The sequence below is a fragment of the Natator depressus genome, chromosome 18, assembly GCF_965152275.1.
Source record: "Natator depressus isolate rNatDep1 chromosome 18, rNatDep2.hap1, whole genome shotgun sequence".
In the NCBI taxonomy this organism is placed as follows: Eukaryota; Metazoa; Chordata; order Testudines; family Cheloniidae; genus Natator; species Natator depressus.
Genome location: NC_134251.1, coordinates 17,244,369 through 17,259,767, shown reverse-complemented (window position 1 = coordinate 17,259,767; position 15,399 = coordinate 17,244,369). Strand labels below are relative to the sequence as shown.

Genomic DNA, 15,399 nt, shown 5'->3' with positions numbered 1-15,399 from the left:
ATCTGCTAGCTTCAAGAGAGAATTTTGAACATAGTAATAACTTTTCACATTTTTTTTCTTACAAAGCATAGGAATTGTGGATGCAGTGCATAGCTGTAGTATTTATCATATACTGAAAGAGCTTGCCCATAACTCAGAAAATAAGTATACAGGTGTTCAAGTAATATTTCTAGTTCTTTATGTACACAATTTTACAAGGATACATGTGGCTTTATTTAATAGAACTCTGTAATGTTTTACAGAGTAGATTGATACAATTTGTTACACTATTGTCAGTTTTAAGTCAACCATCGCACAAAGGATCCAACTTCCAGTTCTACACATCTTACAAAAATGAAGTATGGAACAAATGGTGACATTGAGGTACATCAATTTAATAGCTTGATAGTAATATAATCCAAAAGGAATGTTCAGGCTTCCTTAAATTGTAGGATCAGAGCTGGACTTGATACCAGATCTTTTGAACAGCTCCACCTAGAGTTAGTATACATGGTAGTAAGAACCTGGTTGGGTGCGTTTCATCTGTATAGTAATGAGGGGTGGCAAAAAAGTACCTTTATTCATAGATCATAATTAGTGCACCAAGAAATCTCTATTGCCTTCCTCGAGCCAGATTGTTAACCTACTAGTAATGCCCTTATGTCACATGGGGATCCTGGATTTAACTTCTGGTGTGGCATTTCTCAGACCAACAATGGCAGGTAAAGACTGTACTGTGGAGGCAGTATGCTTTGAGGGAGGGAGGGAGTACCTCGCACTACTGAACTCTGATCCTCCAGATGCCTGAGGGGCATGGCAAAATTCTAAAGGAGCTGCTTACCAGAGAGGTTTGTCTCTCCCATCCAAACTGCATCTGATGAAGTGAGCTGTAGCTCACGAAAGCTCATGCTCAAATAAATTGGTTAGTCTCTAAGGTGCCACAAGTCCTTCTTTTCTTTTTGCCCATCCAAACTGTGTTGCTAGCAGTATTGTTGCTGCAGTGTGGAGCATTTATAGGTGAGACTATAAGGATGGGGGGAAAGGGGCTGGGGGAGAGGGACTTCCAAATCGAAGAGAAGAGGATCTCAAAACAGACTGTAAGCTGATTAAATGTTTTCTAATAAGTGTCGCTTCTGTGGAGTTTCTTTAGGCTAATGTACTTAAAAAATTTTGGAGGGTGTTCTTGCAGGATCAGTGGAAACCTTTTAATGCTTGAAGTTTCCTGTGATTGCCTATGGACTGCACAGTACAATATAAGAAAACAAAGTATTTATGTAGAAATATATCCTATAATTAGCAGCATTTAAGTGCAGAAATTTGATTGTGTTCATAGGATTTTAAACACCTAATATTAGTCTACATGAGTAAAAGGCCTGTTGGCCTAAATTCTGCTCTCTCCTTTCTAGGTGTGAATATTTCCAAGTAATTTTTTTTTTTGGTAGTTAGGAAACCTGCTTTTTTTTCTATTGGGCACACATTTCTTAATTTATTTCCATTTTCTTTTGTTTAGCTTGCTCTCTGATGGATAGAAATTGCTCTGAAACTACAATCTATCTTTGCAGTCAGGGGTAGCCATTCGTGGTTTGAATGAGGTTTACTACTTAAGATATTTTATTAAAACTTCTTTAAGTCACTCTTTGGCTGGTTTTGTGATTTTCACCACCAGTTCAAAGGAACTTGTAAAATGTCAAATAAAAATTATCGTAGGTTTGCTATGCAGTATTTGTAATTGAGTACTTCTCTCTATATATCAACTTAGCAGGCTCTCTCTCCATAGTTCAATACATTTCTAAAGCACATTAGTACATTATAAGTAGAATAGAAAATGGTAGTAATACCTTCTTATCTCTATTCACTTAATAAAAGAATCTTATCCTTTGATTAAATGGCACACGTATTCAATCCTGATAAAACCCTTATCTGAAACCTATTTTAATTATATAATGCCTTAGAAAGATGTACATGGTGCTGTACACCATGGCACACGTATTCAATCCTGATAAAACCCTTATCTAAACCTATTTTAATTATATAATGCCTTAGAAAGATGTACATGGTGCTGTACAGTGGGTAAATTGTATCAAATGTGGATTTCTTCATCAGAGTTGAGGATCTGATCCCTTAAGCTTCTGAGCTGTTTCTATTCTCAGTGAATGCCACAGGAGTTGAGGTTATGCTGCAGCATGCAGGATCAGGTCCTGAAAGGTACAAATCCATACAATGCACAATGTTGTAATACTGCAAACGCGTGATGTTGTGTATAACTTTCATTGCTTAAATGCCATGTGGGAACAGAGGTATTTAGCTTTTGTAGGAGGAACAGGAAGGAGTTTCTTTCATGCCACTCCTTAAGGTTTAAAAAAATGTGCAGGTGAAAGGGACAGAACAATTGTGGGGGGCCGGGGGAAGAAATTGAGTGGAGTGGAAGCTGTCAGAAGGTACATAAGCAAGGGAATAGTTTACTATCCTAATTTAAAACATGATCATTTCAAAATGTATGAAGACTTTATCAGTGCTGCCTTCATTCCTCTACACATACTTGGAATTCTTGTTCATCCTTAATATACTATTAAGAAATAGTGTCATTAAAGTCCTTGTATGTTTGTTTTTCTTCTTGCTAATAATAGAATAAATAAGGATAAGTATAAAAATATCTATTACTGTCTCCTCCTCAGACAGGCTCAGTAATGCTTGAAATTTATACTAATACATTGTACTGACACATCAGTTAAATCACCTTGAAGAAGCGTTCTGTGTAAACTCAAAAGCTTGTCTCTCTCACCAACAGAAATTGGTCCAATAAGAGAGATTACTTCACCCACCATGTGTCTCTGATATCGATAAATGCCAATTTTATTGGCCTGCTGGAAAGGGAAAAATAGTTATATTTGTTTTTATTAGTAAATACAAATTTTATTCAAACTTCTTTAAAAAAATGTGGAACTCACAGGATGTCACCGCAATCACTTGCTTGTATGTTGTATCTCTTTTTTCCACTGTTCATATAATTTTGTATTTTGGCAGATTGTAAACTCTCTGGGGCTGGGAATGAATCAGCACATTACATGAATTAATCAGGAACAGGAGAGGCATATTTCCCTGTTGTCACTTTTCAGTGGAAATGACTATAGTGTTTATGGTAACATTTACATAGTGCTTTACAATCATTAGCTAATTGTTCCAATAGATATGGGAGGTAGGTGAATTGTATCCACATTTTACTGGTTAGGGGAAGTGGGTGGAAGCTGAAGCAGAAAGGTTGTGACTTCTCCAAGGTAAACTTGTTTTAGAACTGGTATTAGTCCCATGTTCAGGCCACTAGACCATGCCCCTCTTTATTTGAGGCTAAATTGAAATTCAGAACTCACATTTCCATTGGAGGTGTCATGTAATCTAACCCTTCTATTAAATGTACAAAACAAAAATCATAACCTTCTGCAATTACACTGGAAATGCTTGCTCCAATTCTTCACTCATTTGGGTATGTTTGGTATCTTACTCTGCAAGGTTTTGCAAGTTACTGCCTCAACTCTTTGAGGCTGAGGAAATAAATACCTCTTAGATTATATGAATGAATTCTGGGATAAAGTAATGTTTAGTGATTGGCAAATATTTACTCAAAATAAAAGTTGCGAGGAAAAAGTATTTTTCCACAACTCTTGATCTCCATTACCTGCCTGTCTTAGCTTCATGCTGCTTTTACTTCACAATAAGGACCAAGGGACTCATGGTCACCTGCATTAAAAATGCCTAGAAAGCTGGATTCTTCAGCATTACATTTGCTGCAAAATTAAGAATCTGTTTTTTCCAATTTCTGAGCCAGAAGGAGTGCTTATAGAAGTTTTCTTCTGGTCCTGGAGGCATTTCTGATGATCTGACAACCAAGCCCCTCTGCAACAGTCTTTTACTCCTGTGGGCATTCTGGAAATTTTATTTGTCACATAAATGCGGAGGCTCCAGCATGGTACTGGGGCGCATAGGCCACTGGCTACACAGAGGTGGGAGATAACTGTGCGCCCCCCCTCCCCAAGACACTGACTCAGTGGTGAGGCTGCACCCAACCCTGACACAGTGTAAGGACTGGGCCTGCCCCTCTGTCCCAGGTGCATCAGGTGTGGGCAGGCAGGATCCAAGTGTGGAGAGGCTTAGTGTGTGGGGATTGAGGTGTGGGTCGAGAGGGTTCTGTGTGGGGCAATATTGGTGTGGACAGCTCAGTGGGGGATCTGGATGCGGGGGGAACCTGGATGCACAGGGGCTTGTTGAGGGGTTCTGGGTGCAACAGTGATGGGACTCTGCAGGGAGGTCCAGGTGAAGGTGGTTGGGGCTCAGCAGAGGGGTATGGGTGTGGGGGCCTCAGTGCCGGGGCCCAGATGCTGGTGTTCAGGGCTCGGTGGGGTAGGAATCTGGATGCGGGTGGTTCATCGGGGTGGTCCAGGTGCAGGGGGATTGGGGCTCATGGAGGGGGTGTTCTGAGTGCAGGGCAGGGGTGAGGTTTGGCGGAAGGGTCTGGGTATGAGGAGGTCTGGATGCACGGGCGTTGGGCGGATGGGGGAGCACTCCCTCTACAGGGATCCCTTTCTTTGCAGCTGAGGAGCGATGGGCGCAGGAAGTGGGTGGGTGGTGGGGGGAGTTTGCATAGCTTTCTTCAGCCAGGGGAGAAATCTGGGGATGGGTCTGACCCGGCCACGGATACTGTGCAAGGGAAGAGGCGCTCCCATCCTCCCCAGCCCAGCTGTGACTAGCAGCTGAGCCCGGTGCAGGGTAGGAGCCATCAGCCGGGTCTTCCCCATTCTCGTCCCCTGCGCCACTGTGATTTACCTCTCTGCCAGCTGCCCTGGGCCCCCGAAACGTGCTGCTGGGGAGGGTCACAGGGCTGCTCTTGTGGCTTTCCTTTGCTTCCCCATCAGAAAGTCATTTTTCTACAGGGAAGCAAATAAATCTGCAGGGGACATAATTTCTGTGCATGCGCAGTGGTGCAGAATTCCCCCAGGAGTAAGTGTTTACTACGTGATTTAACAGTAGCTACCTCATGAATTCTGTGGTCCATATGAAAAGTGGGACTTCTGGTCTGTACCAGAGGTAAAACATCACTAAACAAGCCTAAAATGGCTTTGTTAATTATTTCCCAGGTCTTATAGAAGTGAGATTTTTGAGTTTAACTTTACCTTTTACCAGTCCTTAACTATTCTCAAGGAAAGGACCCAGATTGTAAACTAAATGCTTTGGCAGGTTGTCTTATGGCCTCTGTTTCTTTACACAGTGGAATGATTAATCTGTTCATTGGTATAACTCACTTTGTTGTTGTTTGTTGTTGTTCAGTTTAATTGGTTGGTGTAACTGATTTCAGCTACTTCCAGTTAAACACTGGAAACCATAATATACCATAAGCAAAAACTCCTCTCTTCACTTTTCACTAAGGATTCAAAAATTGTACTTATCTGTACAGTTAGGAGCCTCTGTGTTTGGCTTAATCCTTCACATGCCGTCCTTTATGCTGTTTAGGGCATGTGTTCACTGCCAAAATAATCCCCCGTGACACCAGTTCTCGCAGCCCTGGGTTCTACAGACTTGAGCTCACACTGTGGTGCTAAAAACAGCCATGTAGATGCTCCCACTCAGGTTCTGATACCTGGGGAGTGGGGTGGGTTTCAGAGCCAGAGTAAGAACATCTGTGTGGCTGTTTTTTAACACCATAGCACAAGTTTGAGTCTGTTGACCCAGGCTCTGAAACTCACTGCTGCAGGTGTAGACACATTTCCCCAGGCCTCCAAGTTGGTCTGTTACTATCTCCGAAACATCATCACATTTGATACTACCTAGGTCAGTCTTTGGATGAAATTTTCATGGCATCTCATCTTCACTGCCACATTTATTTTTTGCCAAGTCCCTCCCCTATTTCTAAATGGGTTGGGAGCTCATTTTGTCCCTACTGGCAACCAAGATTACAAAGTTATATTCCCAGTTGTGCCATTAACTTTCTGAGACACCTTGATAAGTTATATAACCTCTCTGTGTCTCAAGTTAATCTTTAAATGGGTATCTATCTAATGTTAGGCTTTGCTTATGTTTGTAAAGCACTTTGATGCTCTGAAAAATGCTATTGAAATGCAGTTTTATATTTTATCAATCAAAAGTCCACTGGCTCTGTGACGTGCCGGCATAGTCCTTCTTAAATTCTGTATAATCTGTTCATGTGATTTGACCACAGACTATCAACAAATAATAATTTAAAAAAATTTGGTTTGGGACTAGAATGTCCGCAGCAGAAAAGTGTGTGTCTCAACTCTCCATCACTTGCCTGCCTCCCCTTATACTAGAGAAAATATGCTAATATTGCTGAATCCAGAAATTATGAATTTTGTTTTTTTCCCCTCATTTGGGATTCCTTTACAAATTCTGTAAATTGACTAGTGACTGCCTTTGTCATACTGTAGTTGATGGAAAGATTAATGTTAACAAACAAAGAAGACAGATTGATGGTAAAGTAGGAATTTTTTGCGTTTGATATTCTATGTATCTCCGTGTACCCTCCTTTAAATGTTATTGCATAATTTCAGTCCACTATTTCTCAGTGGTGATGGTACATAGGCCACCTGTCTGCACCACTTTATAGTGTTTTCCCACATAATAATTCAGTTAATTATCAGAAGTTACACTTAATTTGGCTTCTTTAGCCTTTGACTATGCAAGAATTCTTTCAGTGGCTGGTGATGGAGAGAAAAGGAAGCTTTTCTTTTTATGTTCCAAACAAAACTCTTGTAGGAAAAATACTAGTAATTCAGGACATGCACAAGGCCCTGATACTGCAAATATACACATGTTTAACTTTACTACTATGAGCAGTCCTTCTGATTTCATGTTTAAAGTGCCTAAGTGTTTGTAGGGTTGGTGCTGTGGTGATAATAAGGCCTACAAATTTACCCTAATCATGAGTTCAGTTTGTAAGAAGTGAGTCTAAATTCATAAAATGTCACAATCTATAATAACAGATGTGGATGAGAACCAGAGAAACTGGCTTAGTTGACACTAAAGATGCCACAGTGATATAATCCAAGGACTGTTGAAGTTATGCTTGTTAAAAACCGATATGTGGAGCCAAAAATTAATGAACCAAAATTGGTGTGTCGGATATTAGGCCTAATTGGTGGACAAAATAATGAGGGGATGGGCTATTCTACCCATCAGTCACTTTTTGGATCCTTAAAAGAGAGAGGTTTTTTTAAAAAAATTTTTTTTTTTTTTTTTTTTTTTTTTTGGAGGGGCTGGGTGGGTAAAGGAAGAACACTCAAGGAGAACAAACCAAAGCTACTGAGCAAGCTTCACTGTCATGTCTGGCACTCCTATTATCTCCTCAGTCCCTGGACCTTTTTTATTCTCATCCAGAGGGATGTCCTGACCAGATTGGGCCAGAGAAAGACACATTGATTAAGTTAACACCTTTGGTCCATTTATTCTATCTAAATTAATACAACAGGGATTAAATCATTTTGGCTTGTACATTGCCCAGGACCTGAAAATGTATTCAGGCATGGTGAATTTTATTGAAAATGGTTATCAAGGACCACACTACATGTCTCAGTTTAAGACATAGGGTACCTTTTAAATGTGCATACCTGTTAAGAATATATTTTAGGAGTGGGTGTTGTGTATCTATACAATATATATCAATCATTTTGCAAAGCTTATTAGTTCTAAAATTGGATGCTTTACCTTTTCTGTAGGATCTTTAATGAAGGTATAGTGTTTTAAGAAAATTTGGAAACACGTGTGCTGAATTAGGATGAATGTGTTTGTGGTTAGATGGACTGAAGTCCCTTGGAAACTGATTCAAGGCAGTCTTTACAGCTGTCTAATCACAAAAAATACCAGTTACTGCCGTGTCTCCCTGGAGCATGGCCTGAGAAAATTAAAAAGATATGAAAGAATAGGTTTTGGTCTTTGGCTTTGAAGTTCTGAATGTGTATCTGCAGCTGTTTTGTATGTTGATTGTTTGGAGAACACTTAATTTGTGCTAAAATACTTTATCATTTAAAGTGCGTATGTCCTAAAATACAGTATGAAAGAAGCCCTGGTAGCTTTCCTTCTTAGTATTTTAAATATTTAACTAGGCACACATGTTCTGTTGCAAAATGTTTAGTGAAGGCCATGAAACTATTGAACTATATAACAAAGACAGAACACAGACATTGTTTTGCTGGGCAATATTACAACTGGAATATATGTGCTGTTTTGCTTGTCTTGTTAGTGAAGCCTTCTTCAAAAATTTGCTGAGAGTCTCATGTTTGGTGTAGTGTCTTAATGTTGTGCTGTAACTTCAGGAAATTTGCTGCACTGCCTAAAAAGCTGTAATCACCTGGTTGATCCAACAGCTGAACACTCCTAAATTCTCCAGATTCTTATTGTTGGTGGTTGTTGCTTAAGTATTGGTTTAGGATTACATGTTGTGTGGTTGGAAAAACCTTGTCTACTAGTCATTCATAATCTTTATGCATCCGATGAAGTGAGCTATAGCTCACGAAAGCTTATGCTCAAATAAATTGGTTAGTCTCTAAGGTGCCACAAGTACTCCTTTTCTTTTTTTTTGCATAATCTTTACAGTAGTTTAGGAAAAAAACACTAAAAGTTGACTCTTAAGAATTATGTATTTTTAATTCTGATACGGGAGTTTAGATTTTTAACAATATATGCTTTCACTTTTCACTCTGTCAGGAAGAATATGAAGTTTATATTGTTGATTTTAGTTTTTCATTTTTATGCTCAAGACTTGATTATTTCACAGTCAAGTGAGCTGATCTTCACCTACTATCTCTAGTGGACTTTTGTCCCATTACAAAACAGCACATCTACTAGCCTTTGCTCAGGAGGAAACGAGGACTGAAATAACAGGAATGTTGCAGGTCAGGATTGATGTGCACTGGCAGAACTGTGTAGGGGAAACTTCACTGTCACAGTGGCATTATTGAGTTTGTGGTGTTTCTTGTGTAAGGAATGGAGGTGAAGCTGGAACAAGTCAAGTAAGTCTATTTGGTACTAGGATACTAGAAGTGTAGTCATATGCTATGTAGAAATATTCAATACACAGACTAGATGAGCTTCTACTAATGCTTCAACTGCAATAATCACTGAAGTCAACATATGGTGCTCAAATGCAGCCCCGTAGATACCAGCAACTGCATTTTAACTTTGTGTGCGCAGTTTTTTGTATAGAATTACGTTGACTTGCTGATCAGCTGCATACTGAGACTTTAGAAATGTAATTTCCCCCACCTTTCCTTTTTTAGCATTAACTACTTCAAAGAAACAGGTAATTTTGGATAATGAATATAATTCATTCCTACTTCAGCTTTCCCTTACATGTGTTTCATTTTTCAGGAGGACACGCTCCTTGCATGGACCATGCCCAGTGACCACATTTGGACCAAAGGCATGTATGCTGCAAAACCCTAAAACTATAATGTAAGTGCCTCTTTTTAAAATGCACAGTATTTTCATCCTACATTCAGGAGAATATCTTGATCTGTCTTTTTAATCAGTATCCACTGTATTTTACCCAGTGCTTAAACAAAGATTTTTTCAGTTAGCTTAAGAAGTGCCTGTGTAGAGTCTGATGCAGCCAAAAATCTATGTACCATTTGCACCACACAAGCCCTGAAAAAACATCTTGTGAGGAGGACAGATAGTGTACATTGAACTGGACTCTTAAAAGTAAAATCAGTGTGCTTATTAGCTTAATCTTTGTGATTTAGAAAAACATATAAATACAGTCTTGTAAAGTCATTGGTTTACTCATCCTATATCTGTTTGTGATTCATATTTTTTGTCAGCTTAAAAAATCACATTTATGCATTATCTCACAGTCATATTTCTGCTACTCCCTATGTTTAACTAGCTTTTCTTGTGCTGTTACTGACAGCAGCCAATTATCTGGGTTACATTTCTTTAGGGGTTGCTTTAACAAAGTGTTTCAGGAATACACCACTTTCTTCCCAGCTCTGTAATCACATCAGCCAACTCCCTCAGCACCCTTGGATGCATTAGATGCGGACCCATGGACTTGCATATGTCCAGCTTTTCTAAATAGCCCGTAACCTGTTCTTTCACCACTGAGGGCTGCTCACCTCCTCCCCATACTGTGCTGCCCAGTGCAGCAGTCTGGGAGCTGACCTTGTCTGTGAAGACCAAAGCCAAAAAAGTATTGAGTACTTCAGCTTTATCCACATCATCTGTCACTAGGTTGCCTCCCCCATTCAGTAAGGGTCCCACATTTCCCCTGACCACCTTTTTGTTGCTAACATACCTGTAGAAATTCTTCTTGTTACCCTTCACATCCCTTCCTAGCTGCAAACTCTAATTGTGCTTTGGCCTTCCTTATTACACCCCTGCATGCTCGAGCAATATTTTTATACTCCTCCCTAGTCATCTGTCCAAGTTTCTACTACTTGTAAGCTTCCTTTTTGTGTTTAAGCTCACCGAAGATTTCTCTGTTAAGCCAAGTTGGTTGCCTGCCATATTTGCTATACTTTCCGGACATCGGGATGGTTTGTTCCTGTGCCCTCAATACAGCTTCTTTAAAATACAGCCAGTTCTCCTGTACTCCTTTTCCCCTCCATATTAGCCTCCCAGAGGATCCTTCCCATCAGTTCCCTGAGGGAGTCAAAGTCTGCTTTTCTGAAGTCCAGGGTCTGTATTCTGCTGCTCTCTTTTCTTCCTTTTGTCAGGATCCTGAACTCGACCATCTCATGGTTACTGCTGCCCAGGTTGCCACCCACTTCTACTTCTCTTACCATTTCTTCCCTGTTTGTGAGCGGCATCCTTTATTTTATTCTTTACTGTTGGCATTCTTGTGTTACTCTACCTATAAACTGGCATTTTTCTCCATTTAAAGAGGGGGGAGAGACAAAGATTTGCATAGGCATTGTGAAGTGCAGAAACTGCTAATTGGTATCATAGTGTGGTAAACGCTTCCCCTGTGCTGCTTAGTTTCAAGCTGATAGTGCTAGAGTTACAATACTGTAGGTGCAGTTCACGAATTGAGCTTTGCCTGTGACACCTGCTGTAGGTGAAACTCAGCTCAGCCAGGCAATTTTGCTTACCTCATGCACTGCTGGTAAAGTGAGTGCAGAAATAAGGCATTACTTCAATTCTTCAGGTGGTCTTGGCCAGTGGACATCAGTTGCATAGCATAAAAATTATGCCTATTTCTATTGAGAAGACGCTGAATTCATTCCTAATTTGGTAAACAGGAGTGGGATAAGAGAGAAGGTAAATACCAATTTGGACTAACCATCTTGGTAAACATCTCTTTAAAATAAGTTGGTGGGTGCACTGTTACTGTAATTCAGTGGTTCCCAAACTTGTTCCGCCGCTTGTGCGGGGAAAGCCCCTGGCGGGCCGGGACGGTTTGTTTACCTGCCGCGTCCACAGGTTCGGCCGATCGCAGCTCCAAAGTAAAGTGATCTGGATTTTTAAATGTGCATTTAAAGTAGTAATTTTTCCTCAAAGTGTGTTGGTGATTTTTCCAGTGAGGGTGTGGAGGAAATTGTGATCTGCAGGCAGGTCTTTAACTTCCTTATGCCCTCTGTCAACAGGAGTCTGTGGCTCAGACTGTAATTTGTTTAAAGTTTTGCTTACATCATGTATTTCACCACCTGATTGTGGCAAATATACTCCTCCCCATGGGCTGACCCAGAGCTGTACAATATAATGATAGCATGTCAAGATTAGTCCAGTACAGAGACTGTAGGCAGTACTAAGAGCGCTCTGATTGCCAAGAAAAAGACAGCTCATGCAGTGTTCAGAATTGCTCGGGAGATAAGGACATTCTCAGGTCATCAGAGTGAAAGGCTGTTTAGAAATCTAAACTGTAAATGATAGTTTCAGCTTTTAAGAATTGTATTTTTAAAGTCAGCTATTTTCCTGATTGTCATTTAAAATACTTTCAGCAAGAGGAATGTAACAGAAAATCCTACACTAGAGTGCGAAGGCAGCACTTTATATAAAAGCACAAAATCTGAGTCTTTTTCAGTTCTAGTGTTTGACAGAATTGAAGAGTTTGTTTGTGAAAAAGCTATTGAAATGACTGAATGGGATGAATTTTAATGACGTCAAATACTATATTTTTGGTAGCTTTTAGTCTCAGTTAAACTTCTTTGAAAGGGGGTTTTGCAAATGAAAGACATTAGGATGTGTCTAAATACTTTTTTTGTAGCACTTGTATAAGGAATTTTTCTGTGAAGCAGCAAAAACATTTTATCGGGACTATTTGAAACGTTCACCTGGATATCAACTTCAGACAAAAATGATTTATTTAAGGTAGCAGTTCAGTTAAAAATGATTAGGTCAAGGCCTTTTCTGGAGTTCTGTTTATTGCACTTGCACGACTTTTGAAGAAAGCCATGAAAATCTTTAAGCATGTTATGCATGATCCCTCGTTTAATAGAACTGCACGGAAATGGTGAGTACAGTGAAATAATAAGCTGTTTGTCTTGTTTGTTTGAATAAAGTCCATATGAGTTCCGATGTGTTCTCAGATTACTAAGTGACATCGTACTGATACAATCTGCAGTTTTTACAGCTGACAGAGAACCAGCCTGATTATGTTGAAATGTCTTTATCCTGTCTCTTTGTTACAGAGATGAGGATATTCTAATTTACTTTCTGAAAACTTGTAGAGGAGAAACAACACTGCTTCCTTCGTGGTCATTAATGTTGAAAATGACTTGTAAAATTTGAATCCCTTTTCCCTTTGCAATTATTTTTGCAGCAATTCAAAATTAATCTCAAATGTGTTGCTTGTGACTTTTCTTCATTGTTCAGTTCCTTACTCCTTCAGGATTTATTTTTAATAACAGTTCAGTTAGTAGTTGGATGGTGAAATTGGAGGAGATTTTGAAGTGTGTAATTACCTTAGTTTGTGATGACCTTTGAAACACAATTCTTTGTCTTCAAAACTAAAACACCTAATAGGATTAAATATAGTGGAGAAAAGGATGGAGGAAACTGAAGACCTTGTAGATGGTATGGGGTAAATGAGTTCTGATCCCTGTTCTCACTTTTACATTCTGTTACATCTATATAAAAACTACAGTACTGTTTGTCAGTGACTGCGTACTTGGTGTTTCGCTACATTTCACTACAGTCTGTAGTTAATGCTACATATGTACATAGAATATACGTATAAGCAATTCTGGATATAGGAGCTGATCTTTTCAGCTTTTATCTTGCAATTCAGGATAGCTTCATGAAACTTTGACCCTATGTATTTTGGAGATGTTAGGGGGTATAAAACAGCTGTGTTTGTTTTAACCCTCTATCAAAAGATGGCTATTCCAAATCTGTTTGCAAATTTGGCTTGTTCAGCATTTGCATTAATCCACTTTTCTGCCTAGATTACATCTACAGCATATGGAAAAAGATGAGATGCTTATAAACTGCTAAGGACAAGTGTAAAATGATTTACTTAGCTTTAGACATGCATGCTAAAGAAATAGAGCAGAATGTAGATGTGTTCCCTAAATCAGCTAAATGTATTATGGAGCCACAGTTGTTGCTTCATATTTAGGGTTGCAACTGAGGTTCCATTACAGATTTTTTCCTTCCCAGAAAATCCACAAAAAGTTATATTAGTCTAATTGTTAGATTAGATCTGAGGCTAAGGTTCTTTTTGTAACATTAGAAGTGAGTGTGACAAACTGAAAAGTGACTTGGACAGTAAAACTTTTTTTTTTTTTTTTTTTTTTTTTTTTTTTTTTTAAGGAAAATGTGCACTCTCATCCAGCAAGAACCTTAGTGAAGTTTTTGTGTAGGAATAGAATCAAGTGAACAGCTGTTTAGCTAAGCTAATTAGTTATGCCTTCTGAATAGCACTATTGTAATATCTCCCAAGAGGAAATATAAAATGTTTACGTAGGTAACTTCCCAGACTAGAGCTGAAATATTTAAAACTTCCCTTTTACAATTCTTGACTTGTTTTGGTTTTAATGATTTCAGATTGAGAGTCTCATTGATTAAAACTGTGTTTACTGTTCTTTAGATTGATGTAGACCTGTGCTGAATATTATAGTGTTGGATGAAAAGCATAGGTAGTCTTTCATGTTACTGCTTCCTCAAATTTTCAATTTAATGCTTCACCACTCTGATAGTCCAAGTGGAGTGGCCCCTAATGCAAGAGACGGGGAGCACAGTTGCTGGAAGTCTGTTAGGGTATGTCTACACAGCATCTACACACCTGTGGGTGGCCCATGCCAACCAACTTGGACTCACAGGGCTCAGGCTGCAGGGCTGTCTCATGGCTGTGTAGACTTTTGGGCTCAGGCTGCAGTCCTGGCTCTGGGATCTGCAAGGCAGGAGGTTCCCAGAGCTTGGGCTGCAGGTCAAGCCCAGAAGTCTACACAGCTATGAAACAGCCCTGCGACCCTAGCCTAAGTCAGCTGGCACGGGCCAGCACTGGGAACCTAGTTGCTGTGTAGACACACCCTTAGTGGAGTGGTCTGGTAGTTCAAGAAAGGGCTTTAGTAGCTATCATTATGCTCCTACCAGAAACAAAGGACCCATGTTCTCAAACTTCTCTAGCATGTTTGTACCTGCAGGAATAGGCACCTTAATATTACTTTAGTCTGTCAACTTAGTGGGGAAATAAGAATTGCTATATTGGGACAGAAAAAAGGTCCATCTAGTCAGAACCCTATACGGTATAAAGCAGTGCTGTTTGGCTCCAAGAAAACTGCTTTCGTTATAAATCACTGTATAATTGTTTAGTTGCATCTTTCCGGACCTCTCATGATTAAAACTTAGAACGTTTTCTTAATAAAGACTGAACAGAATGTTCTCAATGAAAAGTGCAATCACATATTTGCTGAAAGCTGGTGTGGCATTGCACTGTAGCCAGTCTGGTCTCTTTACTAGATTAAATTTAGCTATAATATTAAGGTTTTTCATGATTTATTCACCTCTCTTTTAGTCCAGTATACTTTGACTAAAAGGGGACTGTTAACTTGATAGTCAAGAAATTACAATCCATTTTCCCACATATAATAGTTATACTGTTGCTTTTGCTCCACAGGCATATTCAGGACCCAGCAAGTCAGCGGTTGACATGGAACAAACCTCCAAAGAGTGTCCTTGTTATCAAAAAGATTCGCGATGCCAGTCTGCTACAGCCTTTTAAAGAACTCTGTATCTATCTTACAGAGGTAATTCAAATTGTGAGCGTTTAGACTTTTTTGCATAGTTACAGTATAACCATCTCATATTTAACTGGTATGTATTAGCTTTCTTGCAGAAGGAGTACATAGAATTGTATGAATAAGTCAATACATATAGAGAACAGAAATAATAAATTATTAAACTTTAAAACAAGTTACTCTTGCTATAAGAGCTCAGCTTAATTTAGCTTAAAGGAATCTGCTTCTTTAAAATAGA

General features: G+C 39.3%; 1 protein-coding gene across 4 annotated transcripts in view; it reads left to right on the top strand.

The window, feature by feature from the left end:
- The window catches only part of NADK (NAD kinase), a 65,679-nt gene that overhangs the window by 37,560 nt on the left and 12,720 nt on the right, over positions 1 to 15,399 (top strand). For 3 of the 4 annotated variants that reach the window (XR_012642315.1, XM_074975304.1, XM_074975303.1), the window contains exons 3-4: positions 9,352 to 9,435; positions 15,041 to 15,170. Coding sequence is in view for 3 of the 4 variants with exons in the window: in XM_074975304.1 (XP_074831405.1) it covers positions 9,352 to 9,435; positions 15,041 to 15,170 (214 nt within the window). In the remaining variant the exon portion in view is untranslated. Of the gene's footprint in view, positions 1 to 9,351; positions 9,436 to 12,066; positions 12,434 to 15,040; positions 15,171 to 15,399 lie in introns of those variants that run through there. The other variant, XM_074975305.1, reaches the window with a different exon arrangement.